At 38.4% G+C, this 18,884-nt stretch overlaps 1 protein-coding gene across 4 annotated transcripts in view; it reads right to left on the bottom strand.

Annotated features, from left to right (window-relative positions):
- Positions 1–18,884, bottom strand: part of ULK4 (unc-51 like kinase 4) — a 513,120-nt gene that overhangs the window by 475,208 nt on the left and 19,028 nt on the right. For 2 of the 4 annotated variants that reach the window (XM_001917025.6, XM_023620688.2), the window contains exons 5-12: positions 15,662–15,824; positions 11,164–11,265; positions 10,521–10,604; positions 8,037–8,112; positions 5,711–5,803; positions 3,159–3,277; positions 2,934–3,003; positions 1,460–1,556 (exon numbers count right to left, since the gene is read on the bottom strand). In XM_001917025.6, the coding sequence (XP_001917060.4) occupies positions 1,460–1,556; positions 2,934–3,003; positions 3,159–3,277; positions 5,711–5,803; positions 8,037–8,112; positions 10,521–10,604; positions 11,164–11,265; positions 15,662–15,824 (804 nt within the window). The remainder of the gene's footprint in view (positions 1–1,459; positions 1,557–2,933; positions 3,004–3,158; positions 3,278–5,710; positions 5,804–8,036; positions 8,113–10,520; positions 10,605–11,163; positions 11,266–15,661; positions 15,825–18,884) is intronic. The other 2 variants (XM_070237944.1, XM_070237943.1) reach the window with 1 other exon arrangement.

The raw sequence follows: 18,884 nt of genomic DNA, 5'->3' as shown, positions 1-18,884 counted from the left end.
GTAAATAGACAGTCTTCCAAAGAAGATATACAAATGGCCAATAAGCACATGAAAAAGACGCTCAACATCATTAGCCATCAGGGAAATGGAAATCAAAACCACAATGAGAAAAAATTTCACGCCCACTAGTATGGCTATAATAAAAAAAGAGACAATGCAGCATTATTCACAATAGCCAAAGGTTGAAGCAACCGAAGTGTCCATCAAACAATGAAATAATAAATTGGTATATACACACAAAGGAACAGTATTCAGCCTTAAATGGGAAAGAAATTCTGATACATGATACAACATGATGGACCTTGAAGATGTCATGCTAAGTGAAATAAACCAGACACAAAAGGACAAATATTGTATGATTCCACTCAAATTTATAGAGGCAGAAAGCAGAACAGTCATTACCGGGCTGGGGGCAGGAGAAACAGAGAGTTATACTTAGCGAGGAGAGTTTCGGTTTGGGATGATGAAAAAGGTCTGGAGAGGGATAGTGGTGAAGGTTGCACAACAATATGAATGTACCTAATGCCACTGAGCCATACACTTAAAAATGTTCAAAACAGTAAATTTTACGTAATGTATATTTCACCACAACTTAAAAAAAGAAAGACAGACAATAACAAGTTTTGGGGAGGATGTATAAAAACTGGAACTCTCACACATCGCTGGTGAGAATGTAAAATGGTGCAGCTGCTTTGGAAAACAGTTTGGCAGTTCTTCAAAAGGTTAAACATAGAGTTACCCTGTGATGCAGGAATTCCACCCCTGCGGATAGAAAGAGAAACCAAAACGTACGCCCACACAAAAACACGTACACAAACATTCACAGCAGCATTATTCCTAATAGTCTAAAGGTGGAAACCCAAACGTTTATCACCTGATAAATGGAAAAATAAAATGTGGTATATACAATAGAATATTATTTGGCAATAAAAAGGAATATACTACTGACACAGGCTACAACTTGGATGAATCTTAAAAACATTAAGTGAAAAAAGATCACATATTAATTATTCCACTTATATGAAATGTCCAGAAAATGCAAATTTATAGAGACAGAAAGTAGATTAGTGGTTGCCTAGGATGAGAGGGGAAAGAAATTGGGGGAAAATAGGAGAGTGACTACTAATGGGTATAGGGTTTCTTTGTGGGATGATGAGAGTGGTCTAAAATCGACTGGGGTGATGGTTGCCTAACTCTGTGAACATGCTAAAAGCCACTAAATTGTAAACTTTAAATGGGTGAATTACATGGTATGTCAACTATATCTCAATAAAGCTGTTAGCAAAAAACACTAAAGCAACTCTGTCTTAAGAGTACTTACTAGAAAAACTAATGATAATCAAGGAAGATGGCTTAATTGTAAATTTTGTAATTATGAACATAGTTCAGAGATCAACTTGCAATTATTCTTGTGAGTCTCTATATCTTATGTAAAAAAAAAAATTCCATCTCTGCTCACCTTGGTCACAGGAGAAGTCTTCTGTGGTGAATTTTGAGTCATATCCTCACCAGGACTCAATTCCAGGGCAGTGCTGGTTCTTGGAGTAGGACGAGAACTGAAAAATACACACCAGGCAACATTATCCAGAGTTTAGAACTTTATCTTCTGTTTCCTGTTTTCTGGGAAAAAACACATCTCATGAAAAATGAGAAATGAAAAATGGTAGAATATGGTGATTCTATGTGATCTCATATATAAAAAAAGTTTAAACTCTAATTTGTATTTATATGATGCTATTCTTTTTGTAACTGTTTTTAATCTCCCGACCATTACTTCTTTTATTTACAGCTTCTATGCTATATACAGTATTTTCTGTTTTAACTAGAAACCTTAAGACACTCATTTTACGATTTTTTAAATGTCTGCTAGTGTAGGCAGGATTAACATAATAAAATAGATCAAATATTCTACAAAGGATGGAAAACATTTACAATTCTATTTCAGAAAATTTTGAAATGGAAAATTAACTTGGTACCTATTTAAGATAGGTAACAAATAAATTATCGTCTGCATCTATGTTCAGTGATTCCTCCCGCATCTATAAATGGTTGCCGTATTCTGTGGGGGTCACTCCATTACTCCTGGGTCTGTGATTTTGAGTTTTTCACATTTTAAGAAATTCTTCCACTCAAATCATTGGAGTCTTTTTAAACAAATTCTTTCAAATTCCCAAATATCAGGATTCTCACCTCTCTTTCACTTTTCTGTTTATTCACTCATTAAATAGGTACTTACTTAACTCACAAAATATGCCAAAGATTAGCCAAAGTTTTTAAAAAATTGAATTTAAAATGCCTAAGATGTAGGTAGATAAATTTAACATGTTTTATATTTAAATATGAGTAAAACAAATCAGGAAATTTTAGCTTACTGTTATAACCCCTGTGTCATTAAATAAAACTATTTCTCTGAGACTAAAACTATAAATAAAATATAAGACAATATTTCATATTATTAAATTTTTAAATACATTGGTCTTAATCACATTAAAACACCATTCTAATCTTTTATTATTTCAATGATCGCACTGAAATAATGAACGTTGTTTAAGCCTCCACATAGAACAACAGTTAAAGAAAAACATAACCTGTTCTTTTCTGTAAGTCTATATCCAATAAAGAAGCTGGACTTCTGAAATTTTAAATTCAATTCTATTTGAAGTGAAAATACAAAATGAAGAGGTTTTAACCCCTATAAATAGGAAAGATAAGGTAGTTTCGTTAAAAAATTTTTTAAATACATAGCAAAATCTACATTCCATTGGCCAGCACTTAATGGTAACTTTGAAAGCAGAGAGTGAAACTGGAATTTGGCGTTCATACCCCTGCCCTTGCTCTGTGTGTAACACGGTTTGCCACCAGGACAACAGATGATTTGAGAAGATTTAAATTTCACCTCCCATGGACTCTTACTGCTCTGTCATTTTACATACCTGAGAAGAAACATGGACTCACTCGGTTGACCCCCAAGAGTACTCTTAGGCCTCAACTCAGTTGGATTTTCTGTGACAGGAGAGTAAAACATTATCCAAAAAGGAACAAATATATCATGAGCAGGACATAAGGCAGACAGAAATGTAAAGAGAAAGATAAAAACAAACTAGGAAGTCTAGAAATAGCATCTGAAGCAGCATGAATGTTCTCCAATGAAAGCTCACCTAGTCTGAAAGAGTGACTCAGTCGCTGACCACTCTTCTCCCCTTTTGCTTGTCCACTCTGAGGGCTCCTCAAAAGCTCCTTGGAATCTTGTATACCAGAACACTCCACCACGTTTCTGCTGTTCGAGAGGAGAAAGCCAATACAATCAAAGTTACTTGGGAGCTCTGTATAGTTTTCCACATAGAACAAGAGGTTGGAAAGATAATTAAATTATATACAACATATATGTACTAAGTCTGTAAACCTTATCCCTGAAAAATAAAGGGCAGTGGGCATATTGGGGAAGCAAACCAGAACTTGAAGTACCAGTTAACCAGCAGTGGGTTTCCCTTTAATTTTCCCGCTTCCAGTATTGTGCAATCTGGACTCAAAGGCAGCGAGTACAGACAGAAGGAGCCCCAAAAGAAGCTTGCTATTTCTTTTCCAAGGAACAGGAAAGGGGAGCCCTAAGGGTCAGAACAGGGGAAATCCTCTAGTTTTTCTTTTTCTTTTTTCCATTTTGTCCTGTCCCAACCCCCAGGCAATCCTGCAGCAGCTGGTTGGGGACAGCACATCTTCCAGCCAGTGCCTAAAACTTTGAGGGAGGGGCATCCTCTTCTCTAACCAGAGAGCTATGATGCCAAGAATGTGAGGCAAATCCCTGTTGCTCTGCTCTCTTTTTTTTCTCTCTTGTTGTCCTCCCATCACTTGGCCCCAAACACATCCAGCAAGACATAAAAGTATAATATATCATGACTAAGTCAGTTTGTTGTGGGAATTCAAGGCTGGTTCAATATTTGAAAACCAATTTATGTAAGAGTCCATAACGAGAGTCTAAAGAAGAAAAACCGTGGGGCTGGCCCAGTGGTGCAGCAGTTAAGTTCGCACATTCCGTTTCTCAGCCCAGGTTTCTCCGGTTTGGATCCCAGATGCGGACACGGTACCACTTGGCAAAAGCCATGCTGTGGTAGGCGTCCCACGTATAAAGTAGAGGAAGATGGGCATGGATGTTAGCTCAGGGCCAGTCTTCCTCAGCAAAAAGAGGAGGATTGGCAGCAGTTAGCTCAGGGCTAACCTTCCTCAAAAAAAGAAGAAAAACCGCATGATCCTATCAACTGATACAAAGAGGCATTTGACAAAATTCAACATTCAAACTGAAAAAGGGCAGCTACAAAAACCTCCAGCTCATCATACTTGATCGGGAAAAGCTGAATGCTTTCATCCTAAAATCAGAAACCAGGCAAGGATGTTCACTTCATCACTCCTGATTCAATATCTTACTGAAAAGATCCTACCAAGGGCTATAAGGTGAAAACAAGAAATAAAAGGCATATAGATTAAAAAGGAAGACAACAAACTAAGGTCAGAGGTGTTCTGTGACTTGCTGACACTGACAGGCCAGGACCAGAGCCCAGTTTTCTGTAGTTCCCACAGAGCCTAATACAATGGTTAGAACACAGTTGAAGCTCACTAGATCACAGAAACCAAAGTTTGAGAGAGACCTCAAATAGAATTCAGACTTTCCTATCCAAAACACTGAATGTGTCAAGATTAAAATTAAGAATCAGACAATCATTTACCACTGAATGAGTTGAGGGAGGAAAAGTCAATTACCAGGATTTTATTCAACTACTTCTCACCTTGTTCTTTTCAAAATACCATCACTTCTGTAAGTATCCTGGGCTAAGAAGATTTTATAATAAAAATGAACTATATTATTCAGGATGGGCCAGGTTATTCTGTGATTACAAACATCCCACAAATCCTAGTGGCTTAGAGAAATCTCCTAACTTGATGGCTCACTCATGCACATAGCCATTGAACGCTGGCGGGAAAGCTATGCTCATCATAGTCTCTAAAGACCCAGTCTAACAGCAACTCCATTTGGACATTTTCTTCCCAATTACCTAATCAGGAGGAAGAAACGTGGGAAATCACACACTATCTGTTAAAATTTCTATCCAGAAATAACACACATCACTTCTGCTCACATTTCATTAGTCAAAGCAAGTCACATGACCAAGCCTAACTTAAAAGGAGGAAGTGAGATCCTACCGTGGGCTTGCGAGTGGGAAGCCAGTTATATTTGGTGAACAGAACCAATGACTACCATCCTAAATCACTGACCGGATAATAAACAGCTGATCAGAAAATGAGCAAAATCAAGAACATTAAAATGTCATGACTAGGGGCCGCCCCGTGGCCGAGTGGTTGAGTTTGCGTGCTCAGCTTCGGCGGCCCAGTGTTTCGCCAGTTGGAATTCTGGGTGCGGACATGGCACTGCTCACGAGACCATGCTGGGGAGGCATCCCACATGCCACAACTAGAAGGACCCACAGCTAAAAATACACAACTATGTACCCGGGGGCTTTGGGGCGAAAAAGGAAAAATAAAATCTAAAAAAAAAAAGTCATGACTAAACTCTTTAAGCAATCCCCAATTAAACAAATGCTCGATTTTTTCCAACTATGAAAGCATACAAATTCATGTCATTGATGCTGCATTATTACAACAGTAATGGGAATGAGTGTTTAATAACCATGCCCCAGACACAAAGATAAGCTTATCCCACCTGACGTTGGAATCCTCAGTGCTTGAGTCTTGATCTTTTCTAGTGAAAGCATTCTTCCAAAATGAATGCTGCAGTAGGCCCGCCCAAGTTAACCTTTATCAATCACAAATGTTAAAATTCTATTTTAACATGATTTACTATGCAGAATTCCCAGGACATGTCTCAGATGTAAAATGAGAGATACAGACTTTACAATTTGTAAATATCTCTATATAAATATACCTCTGCAATTGTTTCATACTTCACTCTTTTAATATGCAATTAATCTGTCTCAGCAACAACAGAGGAAATAATCCAGAATCTTAAATGTTACATCCCCATTTTGAGAAATTTACCCAAAGGAGATAATTGCCTAAGTGAATAAAAACAACCAAAAATATACAAAAGCATATTTTTATTAGAGAATAAAAGAGTCTGACACCTAAGTATCAGAAGTCTCAGGTTCACATTCTGTAGAGCCTGATGAAAATATTTTGGGTTCTCAAAACAGTCTTTGAAGGGAGTCAATAAATAACCTAAAATTCTAAAGTAAATATATCAGATATTATCAATCTATAATTCTGTCATCCTTTACGTCCCAAGAGAGGCTTGATTATTCTAAGCATCCTACCTGTTTCATACATTCAATTTTTGGAACTTCACTTTTAGAACTTCATTCAGAAATAAGAATATCAGCCTCAAGACTACACACAGTCACTCCTCTGTTTAGGAGTCAAATGTTATCCAGCTAGGTCACCAACATCGAAATGATTTCAGGCTGTTATCCAAAACCCAGACTCACTTTCACAGCATTAATACGTCTAGTATATTCATCAGACTCAGAATGGTTAAGCCTGACTGAAATTTTAAAACAAAAATGAAAATAATTTATATTTGATTAAGTACTCACAACTTCTGTATTGAAATAAAAACTACTTCGATCAAAATTAAACACATGATAAAGAGAAAGAATTTGCAACCGCATGTAATACCCCTTTTATACAAAGGGCTCTTAAAATTCACTAACGGAGAAATAAAAATTGTCAATAAAATGGAATTTCTCTTTGATCCATCAGATTGGCAAAAATTTATAAGATCAACAAAGCCCACTGTAGGTAACTGTGGGAGGGAAGGAGTTTTCTAATGTTGCCGGAAGTATAAACCAGCACACGCTCCTGGAACGCAGCAAAGACATCGGACTTTTTAATGTTCTGAGCTTTTGGCCAGCATCCTTGCTTTGAGAAATCTACCCAAAGGAGATAATCGCCTAAGTGAACAGAAACAACCAAAAATACACAAAAACATATTTACTGGAGCAGTATGTAAGATATTGTAAATCCAGAAGCACTGTAAATGTTTATTGTTATCACAGGTTATCACATGCACATTCTGCAGCCATTTCAAATGACTAAGCAGAAATAGAGAAAAAACTAGGTTATGGAATGGTACCATTTAGGCAAAAATTATAAAATATAGGGATACAAATATGTGGAAATAAAGTATATTTGTATCCTATCAAAAGATGTCTGGAAGCTTATCCACCAAAATAACACACATCCTAAAAGGCTTCTATTGTAAGCAGGGGAGGTTTGTCCTATAACTTATACAAGAATTAGCATTTCCTTCTGCAGTTTTTCTCTCATACTTAATGAAGAGAGAGAATGGATTGTTTTATATGCTACACTAAACTTATTCTTCATTTTACATCCTGAAGCAGGGACCTCAAATACTTGCCTAAAACCCACCAGTTACCTGGTGGCAGAAGCAGAACTAGAAACCAGTTGCTCTCGTCTCTTGGGCCCGAGAGAGCCCCTCCCCATCGCCCCCCTCCTCTCCCCTCCCCTGTCCCATGCCACAGGGATTTTTAAGTTTCTGTCATCACTGTAACACAGAAAACTCCCCCTGTGCCTGTTACCCTGTTGCTTGACATCCCTATTATGACAGGATTATCATAAAAACATAGCATATTGAACTACCACTCAGTCATTAGTACGTTAACTACCTTGACAGTACCATCCCTAGTTCACTCGTCTAAGCCAGTTTGAGCCTGAAATCCACAACGGAAAAAAATCCACTTCTTGGATTTGGGAGTTACAAGAAGTCTGCCAACCTACTAGGCAACTATTTAATACATTAAAAGAGAAATTGACTTTAAAAATTCCTCATGATTAAAAACACCTGCAAACAGAAAACACTCAATGTAAACTCAGATTTCTTCTCTTTTTTTAAAAAACAAGAGGTAATTTGAAGATCTCTTTGTATAATAAGAACAGTACTGTTTTAGAAGTAAATGAAAGGAAAAAAAGATTCCACTATTCATTCGTATTAAAATACCATTCATACATACCTTTTCTGAGGATCTTTTTGAAGTAAACCATCAAGCAAATTAATAAAATCTGAAGAAGCTTTAGGAAGAGAAGAATCTATACACAAATTCCCAAAAGAAAAAAAATAAGTAGATGAATACATACCCTACATCAACACTTGAAGTAACAGTATTTTAAGCACATAAATTATTTATATATACATTTTTTTTTTTTTTTTTTTTTTTTTTTTGCTGAGGAAGAGTTGCCCTGAGCTAACATCTGTTGCCGATCTTCTTTTTTTTTTTTTTTTGTATGTGAGCCACCACCACAGTATGGCCACTGACAAGTGGTGTAGGTCCATGCCAGGAAACCAAACCCAGGTTGCTGAAGCAGAGTGCACTGAACTTAACCAGTAGACCACCAGGACTGGCCCCATAAATTACTTTTAAGAGAACACTGAATTCATTAACAATTACACCCTCTATTTAATGGGAGAGGGTCACAAAAATAAAAAACATTTTTTCTTAGACCACAAAAAACATGAATCTCAAAAACTAAGTTTTGACTAACCTCTAAACTTTCTCTTTATTGAATAACCCCAGTAAGGGATCACTAGCCTGACTAACTCAGACCCTTGTCTTCAAGTATTAATTATCTCATTTTCTGCAGCATTCCTCTTCTTCTTCTCCTTCTTTTTTTTTTTTTCTTGGTGAGGAAGATTGGCCCTGAGCGAACATCCATAGCCAATCTTCCTCTTTTCTTTTTTTTGCTTGAGGAAGATTGTTGCTGAACTATCATCTGTGCCAATCTTCCTCTATTTTGTATGCAGGATGCCACCACAGCACGGCTTTATGAGCAGTGTGTAGGTCTATGCCCAAGATCTGAAACTGTGAACCCCAGGCTGCCTAAGCAGAGTGTATGAACTTAACCACCATGCCACCAAGCTGGCCCCTTCTGAGGCATTCTTAACTTGATCAACTTTGCTTCATAATATACTATGATTAGAATACTTGCAGGGGCCGGCCCTGTGGCCTAGTGGTTAAGTTCAGTGCACTCCGCTTCAGCAGCCCAGGTTCAGTTCTCAGGCACAGACCTACACCACTCATCAATAGTCATGCTGTGGCAGTGACCCATATACAAAATAAAGGAAGACTGGAACAGATGTTAGCTCAGGGCAAATCTTCCTCAAGCAAAAAGAGGAAGATTGGCAAGAGATGGTAGCTCAGGGCAATCTTTCTCAACAAAGAAAAAGAAAAAAAAGAATACTTGCAAGGCTTCTTTACTTTGAAGATTTTTAACAAGAAAATAATAAATATCACAATATTATGATACTGTCCACTTCCATTAATCTCCAAATGTTCCATCTTTTAAAAATAGACAGATATATAAAATGACAAAATTATCAGTCTATGGACAAAAGCAGTGGCCATGAAGACAATGGCCAAAGACATGGCCAAGCACCCCCGAGACGAAGCAATCAAAACAGACGGTGTTATCACGCTCTACGGCCAGAGTGCGATGAAGGTCCCTATGACAGCAGTAAGCTTGGGCACCAGTGGTATCGTGACCAGGTCTTTGACACCTGCATCTTCAGATTTCTCGTCCTTGCATAAAAATCTTTAACTTACAGGAGAAAACAATAATCAATACTATGAGTACTTAAAACAAAACAAATCAGAAGTCATCATTACACAAATATGGAATGACTGATTCCCACAAAAACTAAGACAAAATTAACGAAAAAAAAAGAAATATAGCTTTTTAAGAAATATAGACTATTTTTAAAATAAAGTTTTTTTTTCTTTCACCTAAGATGATTCTTGAAATAGTGAAATACTCTGTATTGGTATTTCTTCCATTATTTACTTCTGAAAATTTTTTTCTTTTAAAAACTCATGACGATATTTTTTGTAAAGTCCTGTTTTCATTTATGTGTCTTAAGATTCGCTTTTTTTGTGGTGTACAACAAAGTGGTTCATTATGTTTGTACCTTCTTTTGTTTTTCTTTTCTTCCCTTATAACTGTTAATGGTAGATTGTTGTATTAATCACAATTTGTATGATTAAAGTTCCAACACTTTTAAAATACTGCCACTATATCTAGTTTAAAAGACTTTGAAAGCTTATCAAGGTAGCATTCTGCTTCGTCAAGATAAGAATTGAGAAATGCCTGATTTCTTCCTGTTCCAACACTAAACAGAAATAGCTACATGGGATATGAGTACAAATTAAGCAAATGATACATATAGACACAAAAAAATAAAAGTATGAATTTTTTAAATCTTTAAACCAGATTTCTTGTGACAGGAGCACAAAATAATTGGTGTTTTTAAATGAGTACTTTGTTTTCCATTTCAGTATCTCAAAGAAAATGACAAAGGGAATGCTAATATTTCTAAAAATATCAATTTGGGACTATTTATAAAATATAAATTTGGGGGTTATGACAATAAAAACAGACTTTAAAAGTGCACCTTTAGTCAGTGTAAAATGTAAATTAACTGCATTTATAATAAAAATTCATACCTTTTGGAACAGGGGGCAAAGGATCTTCATAAAAAATCTTTTCAACTAATTCTGAATAACTTTCTGAGAAGAATGGTGGTTTTCCTGAAATCACAAGAAAACTTGCAAAGTTAAACAATAGTTTGCTATCACCAATAATTCTAAAAAGAATCTCAACTACAGATAGTTCAGGATTACACAATCTACAGAAAAAAAAAATATATAGCAATAACCAATTATTGAACACCTAGCACATACCAGACCCACCATCTATATATTTTCATACTTCTGTAATTCAAAATTTATCATCCTAACAAATACATAAATTCACATATGGACCACCACCATGATCCAAGGGCTGCGTGGGCTACTGGACACATCTGAACAATTCAGTCACAGGTACCTTTATAAGTTTCTACTAATAATCACAGTTCTTAATAGATAGGCACATTGCAACATTCCAAATGATTATTATACCCATATAGCAAAAAGCTCCTAGGAATCTGCATATGCCTAGACATCAAGCAATTCAGCCAACATCAGTATACAGAAAAAGTTAGAAAAACCAGCTTTTTCACATCTTATAGGTAAAATATTTGCAAACTACAGATTTAACCTTTGTGTGTGCCCAGCTCTGATTTTAAGTGAACCAGGAAGTAGTCACCTGAAAACATTTCATAGAGCAGGCACCCCAAAGACCAGAGGTCACTGGTGGTGGAGAAGTCAGTACCCCTCACAATTTCTGGTGCTGCATATATAAGAGATCCTAAAAACAAAGTAGAAAGAACAACTTTGTTAGGCATTTGTATTGTTCTCAACACAAATATACCCAGAAGACACCTGGAGAGGTGAAAAAAGATGGGAAGAAAACATGCACATAAATATCACTTGTGTGAATTTACACTGTTTAATGTTTTCTAATTTTTTTTTTTAAGGAAGATTAGCCCTGAGCTAACATCTGCAGACAATCCTCCTCTTTTTGCTGAGGAAGACTAGCCCTGAGCTAACATCTGTGCCCATCTTCCTCTACTTTATATGTGGGATGCCCACCATAGCATGGCTTGCCAAGCGGTGCCATGTCCGCACCCGGGATCCGAACTGGTGAACCCCGGGCCGCCGAAACAGAACACGCGCACTTAACCGCTGAGCCACCGGGCCAGCCCCTAATGTTTTCTAATTTTAAGGTTCCATTTTATAAGGACCTATAAGAACACAAACAGATTTTGAAAATCCACTTGAGTTAGAGATGTGGTACACTTTGTATATTCTTTTTTTAATTAAAAACTTAAATAGTCAAAAGAAAAGAACCTTTGATTATAATATTTTTATTAGAATAGGTTAAGTTATATAGCAGTAACAAGCCCAAATTCTCACTGACTTAACAACAAAGGTTTATTTATTACTCAAACTACATGTCCACCAGGTCAACCGAGGGGCTTTGATCCTCACGGTCACTCAAAGACCCCGGCTAATAAAGGATCCATCTCAACACATGCTTCCCCAATCACCAAGGTAGGGGGAAGGAATGCAGCAACTTGCACACTGGCTGTGAAAACTCCCACCTCAAAGTGACTCACATCACTTCTGCTCACATTTCGTTAGCTCTGGCAGGAGAAATATACAATCCTACTACGCACCCAGAAGAACAGGGAGTATTTAGTAACAGCGCTAAAGTGTGCCACACATACCTTACACAAAGTTTAGTATTACAGAGAAATACCAAATTCTAGAGCTAGAAAGTTCCCTTACTTACTGATGAGACAAACTAAAGCCTAGCGGGTACCCTAACATCCCGTAAGTCACACAGCTGGGCATTTCCAGTCCACCCACCAAAACCCAGAGTCCTTGTCTCTTTCTACTCTACCTAAAAGCCTTCTGTCTTTCAATGAGCATGTTCTTTCCATGAAGTGAGTAATCACCAATCTCTTGGAAAATAAAATTCCACTGAGGGGGCTTGCCCGGTGACATAGTGGTTGGGCTCACATGCTCTGCTTCAGTGGCCCAGGGTTTGCCGGTTCAGATCCCAGGTACAGACTACACACCGCTCATCAAGCCATGGTGTGGCAGCAAGCCACATGCAAAACAGGGGAGGACTGGCACAGATGTTAGCTTGGGGACAATATTCCTCAAACAAAAAGAGGAAGATTGGCAACAGATGTTAGCTTAGGGACAGTCTTCCTCACCAAAAAAAAAAAATTCCACTGAGGTAAACCTTCCAGCAAATTATATCTCCAAGGCCCATTACAGCCCGATCAGCAGCCTCATGTGTCCGGACACATGGTTTTAAAGTCTTCTATGTGACATTTTTGCTATGCTATCACATTTTATGCACACATTCACTCATTCAACAAACACTTTTGAGGGCCTATTTGCCTTCAATTTGCCAGATGCTGAGAAAGCAAAGATAAGTATGACCTTCAGGATGCCCAGGCACCCTGCCCAACACTTAACAGGCGCCTCATTAACATTCGTTGAATGCGAATGTCCGTCTGTCTGCCCTGACTAGAGATGTAGTTCAGTGAGGCCAGGGATTTCTGTCTGTTTGCTCACATCCTCATTCCCAGTACCCAGAACATGCCTAAATTTTCGTTGAATTAATAAATAAAGGCACTAATGAACTAATGAATATAAAGTCCCTATCTTCACAATCAAATGGGGAAAGACAAAAAAATACTTCCACATGGTAAGTTCCATGACAGATTTACACACAGACTATCATAAAAGTAACAGAAGAACCAACGCCTAAGTGTTCAGTCCAATAAGAGCCTGTCAATCAGGGAGACAAAGGTTTCCTCAAGACAGCAGAACCTAGGAGAGAAGAGGAGAAGAGGGGGTGCATTCCAAGAACAGGGAACTGCAGGAACAAGGGCAAAGAGGCTAGCAACAGCTTAACATGCGCAGGAAACCGTAGACAGGGTATGCTGCTGGAGCATAAAGCAAGAGGCAGGGAATGGAGGAAGGAGATGAGAACTGTGTTAGTCTGCGTCCTCTGACAAGCAGACCCTAAGACAGGGTTAAGCACGGAAGGATTTCATCACAGGAAACACCTTTGAGAAAAAATGGAGTAAGCTGGTCAGACCACAACGCATGCTGGACCCCAAGAGGAGAGAGAGAAGGAAGGTGAAGTGGAAATATCCTAGACTGACATGCAGTGTAAGAAAAGGTCAGCAAGACCACAGGGCATTCCCAAACCAACATCAGCCATCAGAGTGTCTCCCAGGAGTGGGCCTGCCTTAGTATTTCAGCCATGCTCCATTGCTAGCTGGGTGCAGCCCATGAGAAGTATGTCCTCAGAGCAAAAGCAGCCATGGATTTCCTCCTTAAGCAGCTACAGGCCGTGGTCAATCATCTTCCCTACAGCTGAAGAACAGTGAGGTGCATTTTCACAACCACCACAAGAATGGAGAGGTAATCAGGGACCAGATCTGGACACTGGAACTCTAACCTGCAGGCAGGGAAGTCTAAACTTGACACTCATTTCATTCAGCCCAGTTTTCCAGCTTCTCTCAGTCAATCAACAATACTGGGCCAGAAGTGAGCCCCGCTTGACATAACCCCATCACTCCCTCCTCCACAGGGCCACTTCACTTATATAACTTTCCCGTCCCTGAAGTTTGGCACTCACGACCCAGTCCAACCCTCCAACTTCATAGAAGAGGGAATTAAGACTCTAGAAGCTACGTGGCCTCACTCTCAAGGTTACACAGAAGCAAAGGCAGGACTAGGATTCAGGCGTCCTTATGAAGACGCTCTTTGCAATTTTACCTTTATGCAGCCCAAGCAGCTTTTTTCTCTCTGCTTTTGTTCATCAGTATCTCATGAGAGCACCAATGTTAACAGATTCTTAATGGCCATACACCACTTCTAGAGACCAATCGTCAACCCACCTCAACACCCAGCCCCTTGCAGACGTCAAAAGGCAAAATGTGTATTTCCAGTGCTTTGTTCAGCGCCACGCTTAGACTGCAGGTTCTCAAAGGCTGGAGAAACAGAGTGATTTTACTTTATACTTTTATCTTCATACCACAGGGATGTAAAGGTCAGTGCCCTATGACATGGGTGATCCCTAGTGGTCGTGAATGATGGTTACAAGTGTCCTCCATCCTTGGTCTAAGAGGCTAACCCGCCCCGTCACAGGGACTGTTCTTAGATTAAGCTCAGAAGTAACAGAGCGTCCCTGCTAGAAACTCTCACCTCTCTCCACTACACAGCCCTCTCCCTCTTACTAAAGGGGAATATTTCAAACATACATTCCTGAAATATACCACCTTTCTTGTTTTCAATAAAAACATAAAACAATAATAATTCAGAACTTAACATTCTACTAACATAGTCCACAGTATTCATTTTCCTAGAAGGCCAGTCATTCTATGGAATGGTATTTGGGGATCCTAAAAGCCTTCTTCTTGGGCATGAAATTTTACCTCATACAATACTGGCCCTGAAAGTTAAACTTCATTTCATCATATTTATGGGGCTACAGTTAATCAAATGCTCCCTACCCTTTCCCTCATTCCTCTCATCCCAGGCCACATGACTACTAAGACCAAGGATGCACAGTGCCCTTCCCTCCGTGGTGAGTATACTAGAGCTTTGGTGTCCCAAAGTCTCGTGCACCTGCACAGGGAACTTGAGGAGGAGAGATCTTTACCACTTCCCTCAAAAGTTCTGGTATAAAAAATACCACTTCACACCCTCCCTCAAGTACAGCCATTCTAACACGCCAGTCCCCAGCTTACTACCAAACCACCTCCCAGAATGTACTCCTAAAAATCTTCCTTAATTGCAGAATATCAGCTACTCAACAATGTTGAACAAATATCTACTTGACCCACGAGAATGCGCCAGGCACTGATCTAAGTGCTGAGGACACAGCAGGAATCAAGACAAAACTCTCCATATGTTCTAATGAAAGGTCAGTGACAAATAAAGCTAAGGATAGGATACAGGCTTTGCTAAAGGTTTCCCAGGCCTTACACAGTATTAGATCCACGTGGAAAACTTTAGGCCCTGGACAAAACCAGCCCTACATCCAGAATTCTCCTGGTCATTATTATTTCCAATACATTATTTGACAGGGAAAATACAAGGCTGACATTATCTCTTAAACGCATGACTTGGGCAGCCCACGACCAGTTAGGATCTAGAAGCCCACCACATACCTTTGACTCTACTTTTCATGTTTTTCTTCAGTACATTTTCTCCGCTATCACCTCCTCCTTCTTCTGCTGCCACCAAAGCAAAGAATTCTTCCAAATTTTCACCTTCCACTTTTGCCAAGCAAAAATTACTAAACTTCAATGTGCCAGGCCCTTCTAAGAGTATCTATAAAGGTTAAAAAATGCATTCAGAAACAAATTTAATTCAATTTTCACTTCCATCAGTACCTCTTATAATCTCACTAAAGAACTTTGAACTTTGGCTTTCTTGCTTCATCACAATTCAGAAAATTAAATGCTTACAATTTTTTTTAAAAAGCAGCTAAATAAAAATAAATCCAACATATTAATAATAATAATAGAATCAATATTAAATTGTCCATTCTCAGATGTATATCTTGAACACATCACATAACCACAGAGGGAAACCTCAGGCTTTTGAGAAAGAAAAATGTATTGCATGTGGAACAATCTATACTTGCCAATCCTCAGTGACAGCTGAAGGAGGATTTGAAAACCTACCTGCCAGAGGTGTGGTTTATTCAACAGTGGAAGTATAATGTAGGATTAAAATTGAGGTTTTGAAGTTAGAGATCCAAATTTGAACCCTAGATCTACCCCTTATGGCAGTCTGACCTGGAAAATTTAACCTTTCTAAACCTCAGTCTCTTCACCTATAAAATGGGAAAAATAACACAACTCTTCAGAATGTGGTAAGGATTAACTGAGGTTACATAGGCAAAGAGCTTTGAACAGTGATGGGCATGTGATCAGTGCTCAAGTCTGCCAATATAATTTCTGATTAGAAGTTATCTGCTGATTGTTGAAACCATGCCAGTAAGCAGTGTTCTATTACTTTTATCTTTTCCTCCTGAGTCATTAAAAATATTTCTGATAATAAAGGCCATATATGACAAACCCACAGCCAACATCATACTCAACAGACAAAAACTGAAAGCCATCCCTCTGAGAACAGGAACAAGACAAGGGTGCCCACTTTCACCACTCTTATTCAACGTAGTACTGGAGGTGTTGGCCAGAGCAATTCGGAAGGAAAAAGAAATAAAAGGAATCCAAATAGGCAACGAAGACGTAAAACTCTCACTGTTTGCAGACTACATGATCTTATATATAGAAAACCCCAAAGAATCCATAGGAAAACTATTAGAAACAATCAACAGCTACAGCAAAGTTGCAGGGTATAAAATCAACATATATAAATCAGTAGCGTTTCTATATGCTAACAATGAACTAACAGAAAAAGAACTCAAGAACTCAATCCCATTCACAATCGCAACAAAAAGAATAAAATACCTTGGGATAAATTTAACCAAGGAAGCGAAAGATCTATACAATGAAAACTACAAGACTTTCTTGAAAGAAATTGATGACGACATAACGAGATGGAAAGACATTCCATGCACATGGATTGGAAGAATTAAGATCGTTAAAATGTCCATACTTCCTAAAGCAATCTATAGATTCAATGCAATCACTATTAAAGTTCCAACAACATTTTTCACAGAAGTAGAACAAAGAATCCTAAAATTTATATGGAACAAGAAAAGACCCTGAATAGCCAAAGGATTCCTGAGAAAAAAGAACAAAGCTGGAGGTATCACACTCCCTGATTTCAAAATATACTACAAAGCCAGAGTAACCGAAACAGCATGGTACTGGTACAAAAACAGACACACAGATCAATGGAACAGAACAGAAAGCCCAGAAGTAAACCCACACATTTATGGACAGCTAATATTCGACAAGGGAGCCAAGAGCATACGATGGAGAAAGGACAGTCTCTTCAATAAATGGTGTTGGGAAAACTGGACAGCCACATGCAAAAGAATGAAAGTAGACCATTCTCTTACACCATGCACAAAAATCAACTCAAAATGGATTAAAGACTTGAATGTAAGACCCGAAACCATGAAACTTCTAGAAGAAAACATAGGCAGTACGCGCTTCGACATTGGTCTGAGCAGCATATTTTCAAGTCCCATGCCTAGGCGGGCAAGGGAAACAAAAGAAAAAATGAACAAATGGGGCTACATCAAACTAAAAAGCTTCTGCACAGCAAAGGAAACCATCAACAAAATGAAAAGACAACCTAACAATTGAGGGGAGAAGATATTTGTAGACCATGTATCAGATAAGGGGTTAATATCCAAAATATACAAAGAACTCATACAGCTCAACAACAAAAAAACCAACAATCCAATTAGAAAATGGGCAAAAGATCTGAACAGAGATTTCTCCAAAGAAGATATACGGATGGCCAACAGGCTTATGAAAAGATGCTCAACATCATTAGTTATCAGGGAAATGCAAATCAAAACTACAGTGAGGTATCACCTCACTCCAGTCAGAATGGCTATAATTAACAAGACAGGAAACAACAAATGTTGGAGAGGATGTGGAGAGAAGGGAACCCTTGTTCACTGCTGGTGGGAGTGCAAACTGGCCCAGCCACTACGGAAAGCAGTATGGAGTATCCTCAGAAAATTAAGGATAGATCTACCATATGATCCAGCTATCCCACTGCTGGATATTTATCCAAAGAACTTGAAAACACAAAGGCATAAAGATACTTGCACACCTATGTTCATTGCAGCATTATACACAATAGGCAAGACATGGAAGCAACCTAGGTGCCCATGAAGGGACGAATGGATAAAGAAGATGTGGTATATACACACAATGGACTACTACTCAGCCATAAGAAATGATGAAATCTGGCCATTTGTGACAACGTGGATGGACCTTGAGTGTATTATGCTGAGTGAAATAAGTCAGGGGGAGAAAGTCAAATACCATATACTCTCACTCATAAGTAGAAGATAAAAACAACGACAAAAAAACACATAGCATTGGAGATTGGATTGGCGGTTACCATGGGGGAAGGTGGGGAGAGGGCAAAAGTGGTGATTAGGCTCACATGTGAGGGGATGGACTATAATTAGTTTTCCGTTGGGGAACATCATGTAAGGTACACAGAACTCGAAATATGATCTACATCCAAAAACAAATAAATAAATAAATAAATAAATAAAAAAGAAGAAATAACACATAAATATCTATGCACCCAACACAGGTGCACCAAAGTACATAAAGCAACTATTAACAAACCCAAAAGAAGACATTAATAACAAAATAATAGTAGGGGACCTCAACACTCCACTCACATCAATGGATAGATCATCCAGACAGAAAATCAACAAGGAGA

The sequence above is a fragment of the Equus caballus genome, chromosome 16 (genome assembly GCF_041296265.1).
Source record: "Equus caballus isolate H_3958 breed thoroughbred chromosome 16, TB-T2T, whole genome shotgun sequence".
NCBI lineage: Eukaryota > Metazoa > Chordata > Mammalia > Perissodactyla > Equidae > Equus > Equus caballus.
The sequence above is the reverse complement of the archived record's forward strand: the minus strand, read 5'-3'. Positions and strand labels throughout refer to the sequence as shown.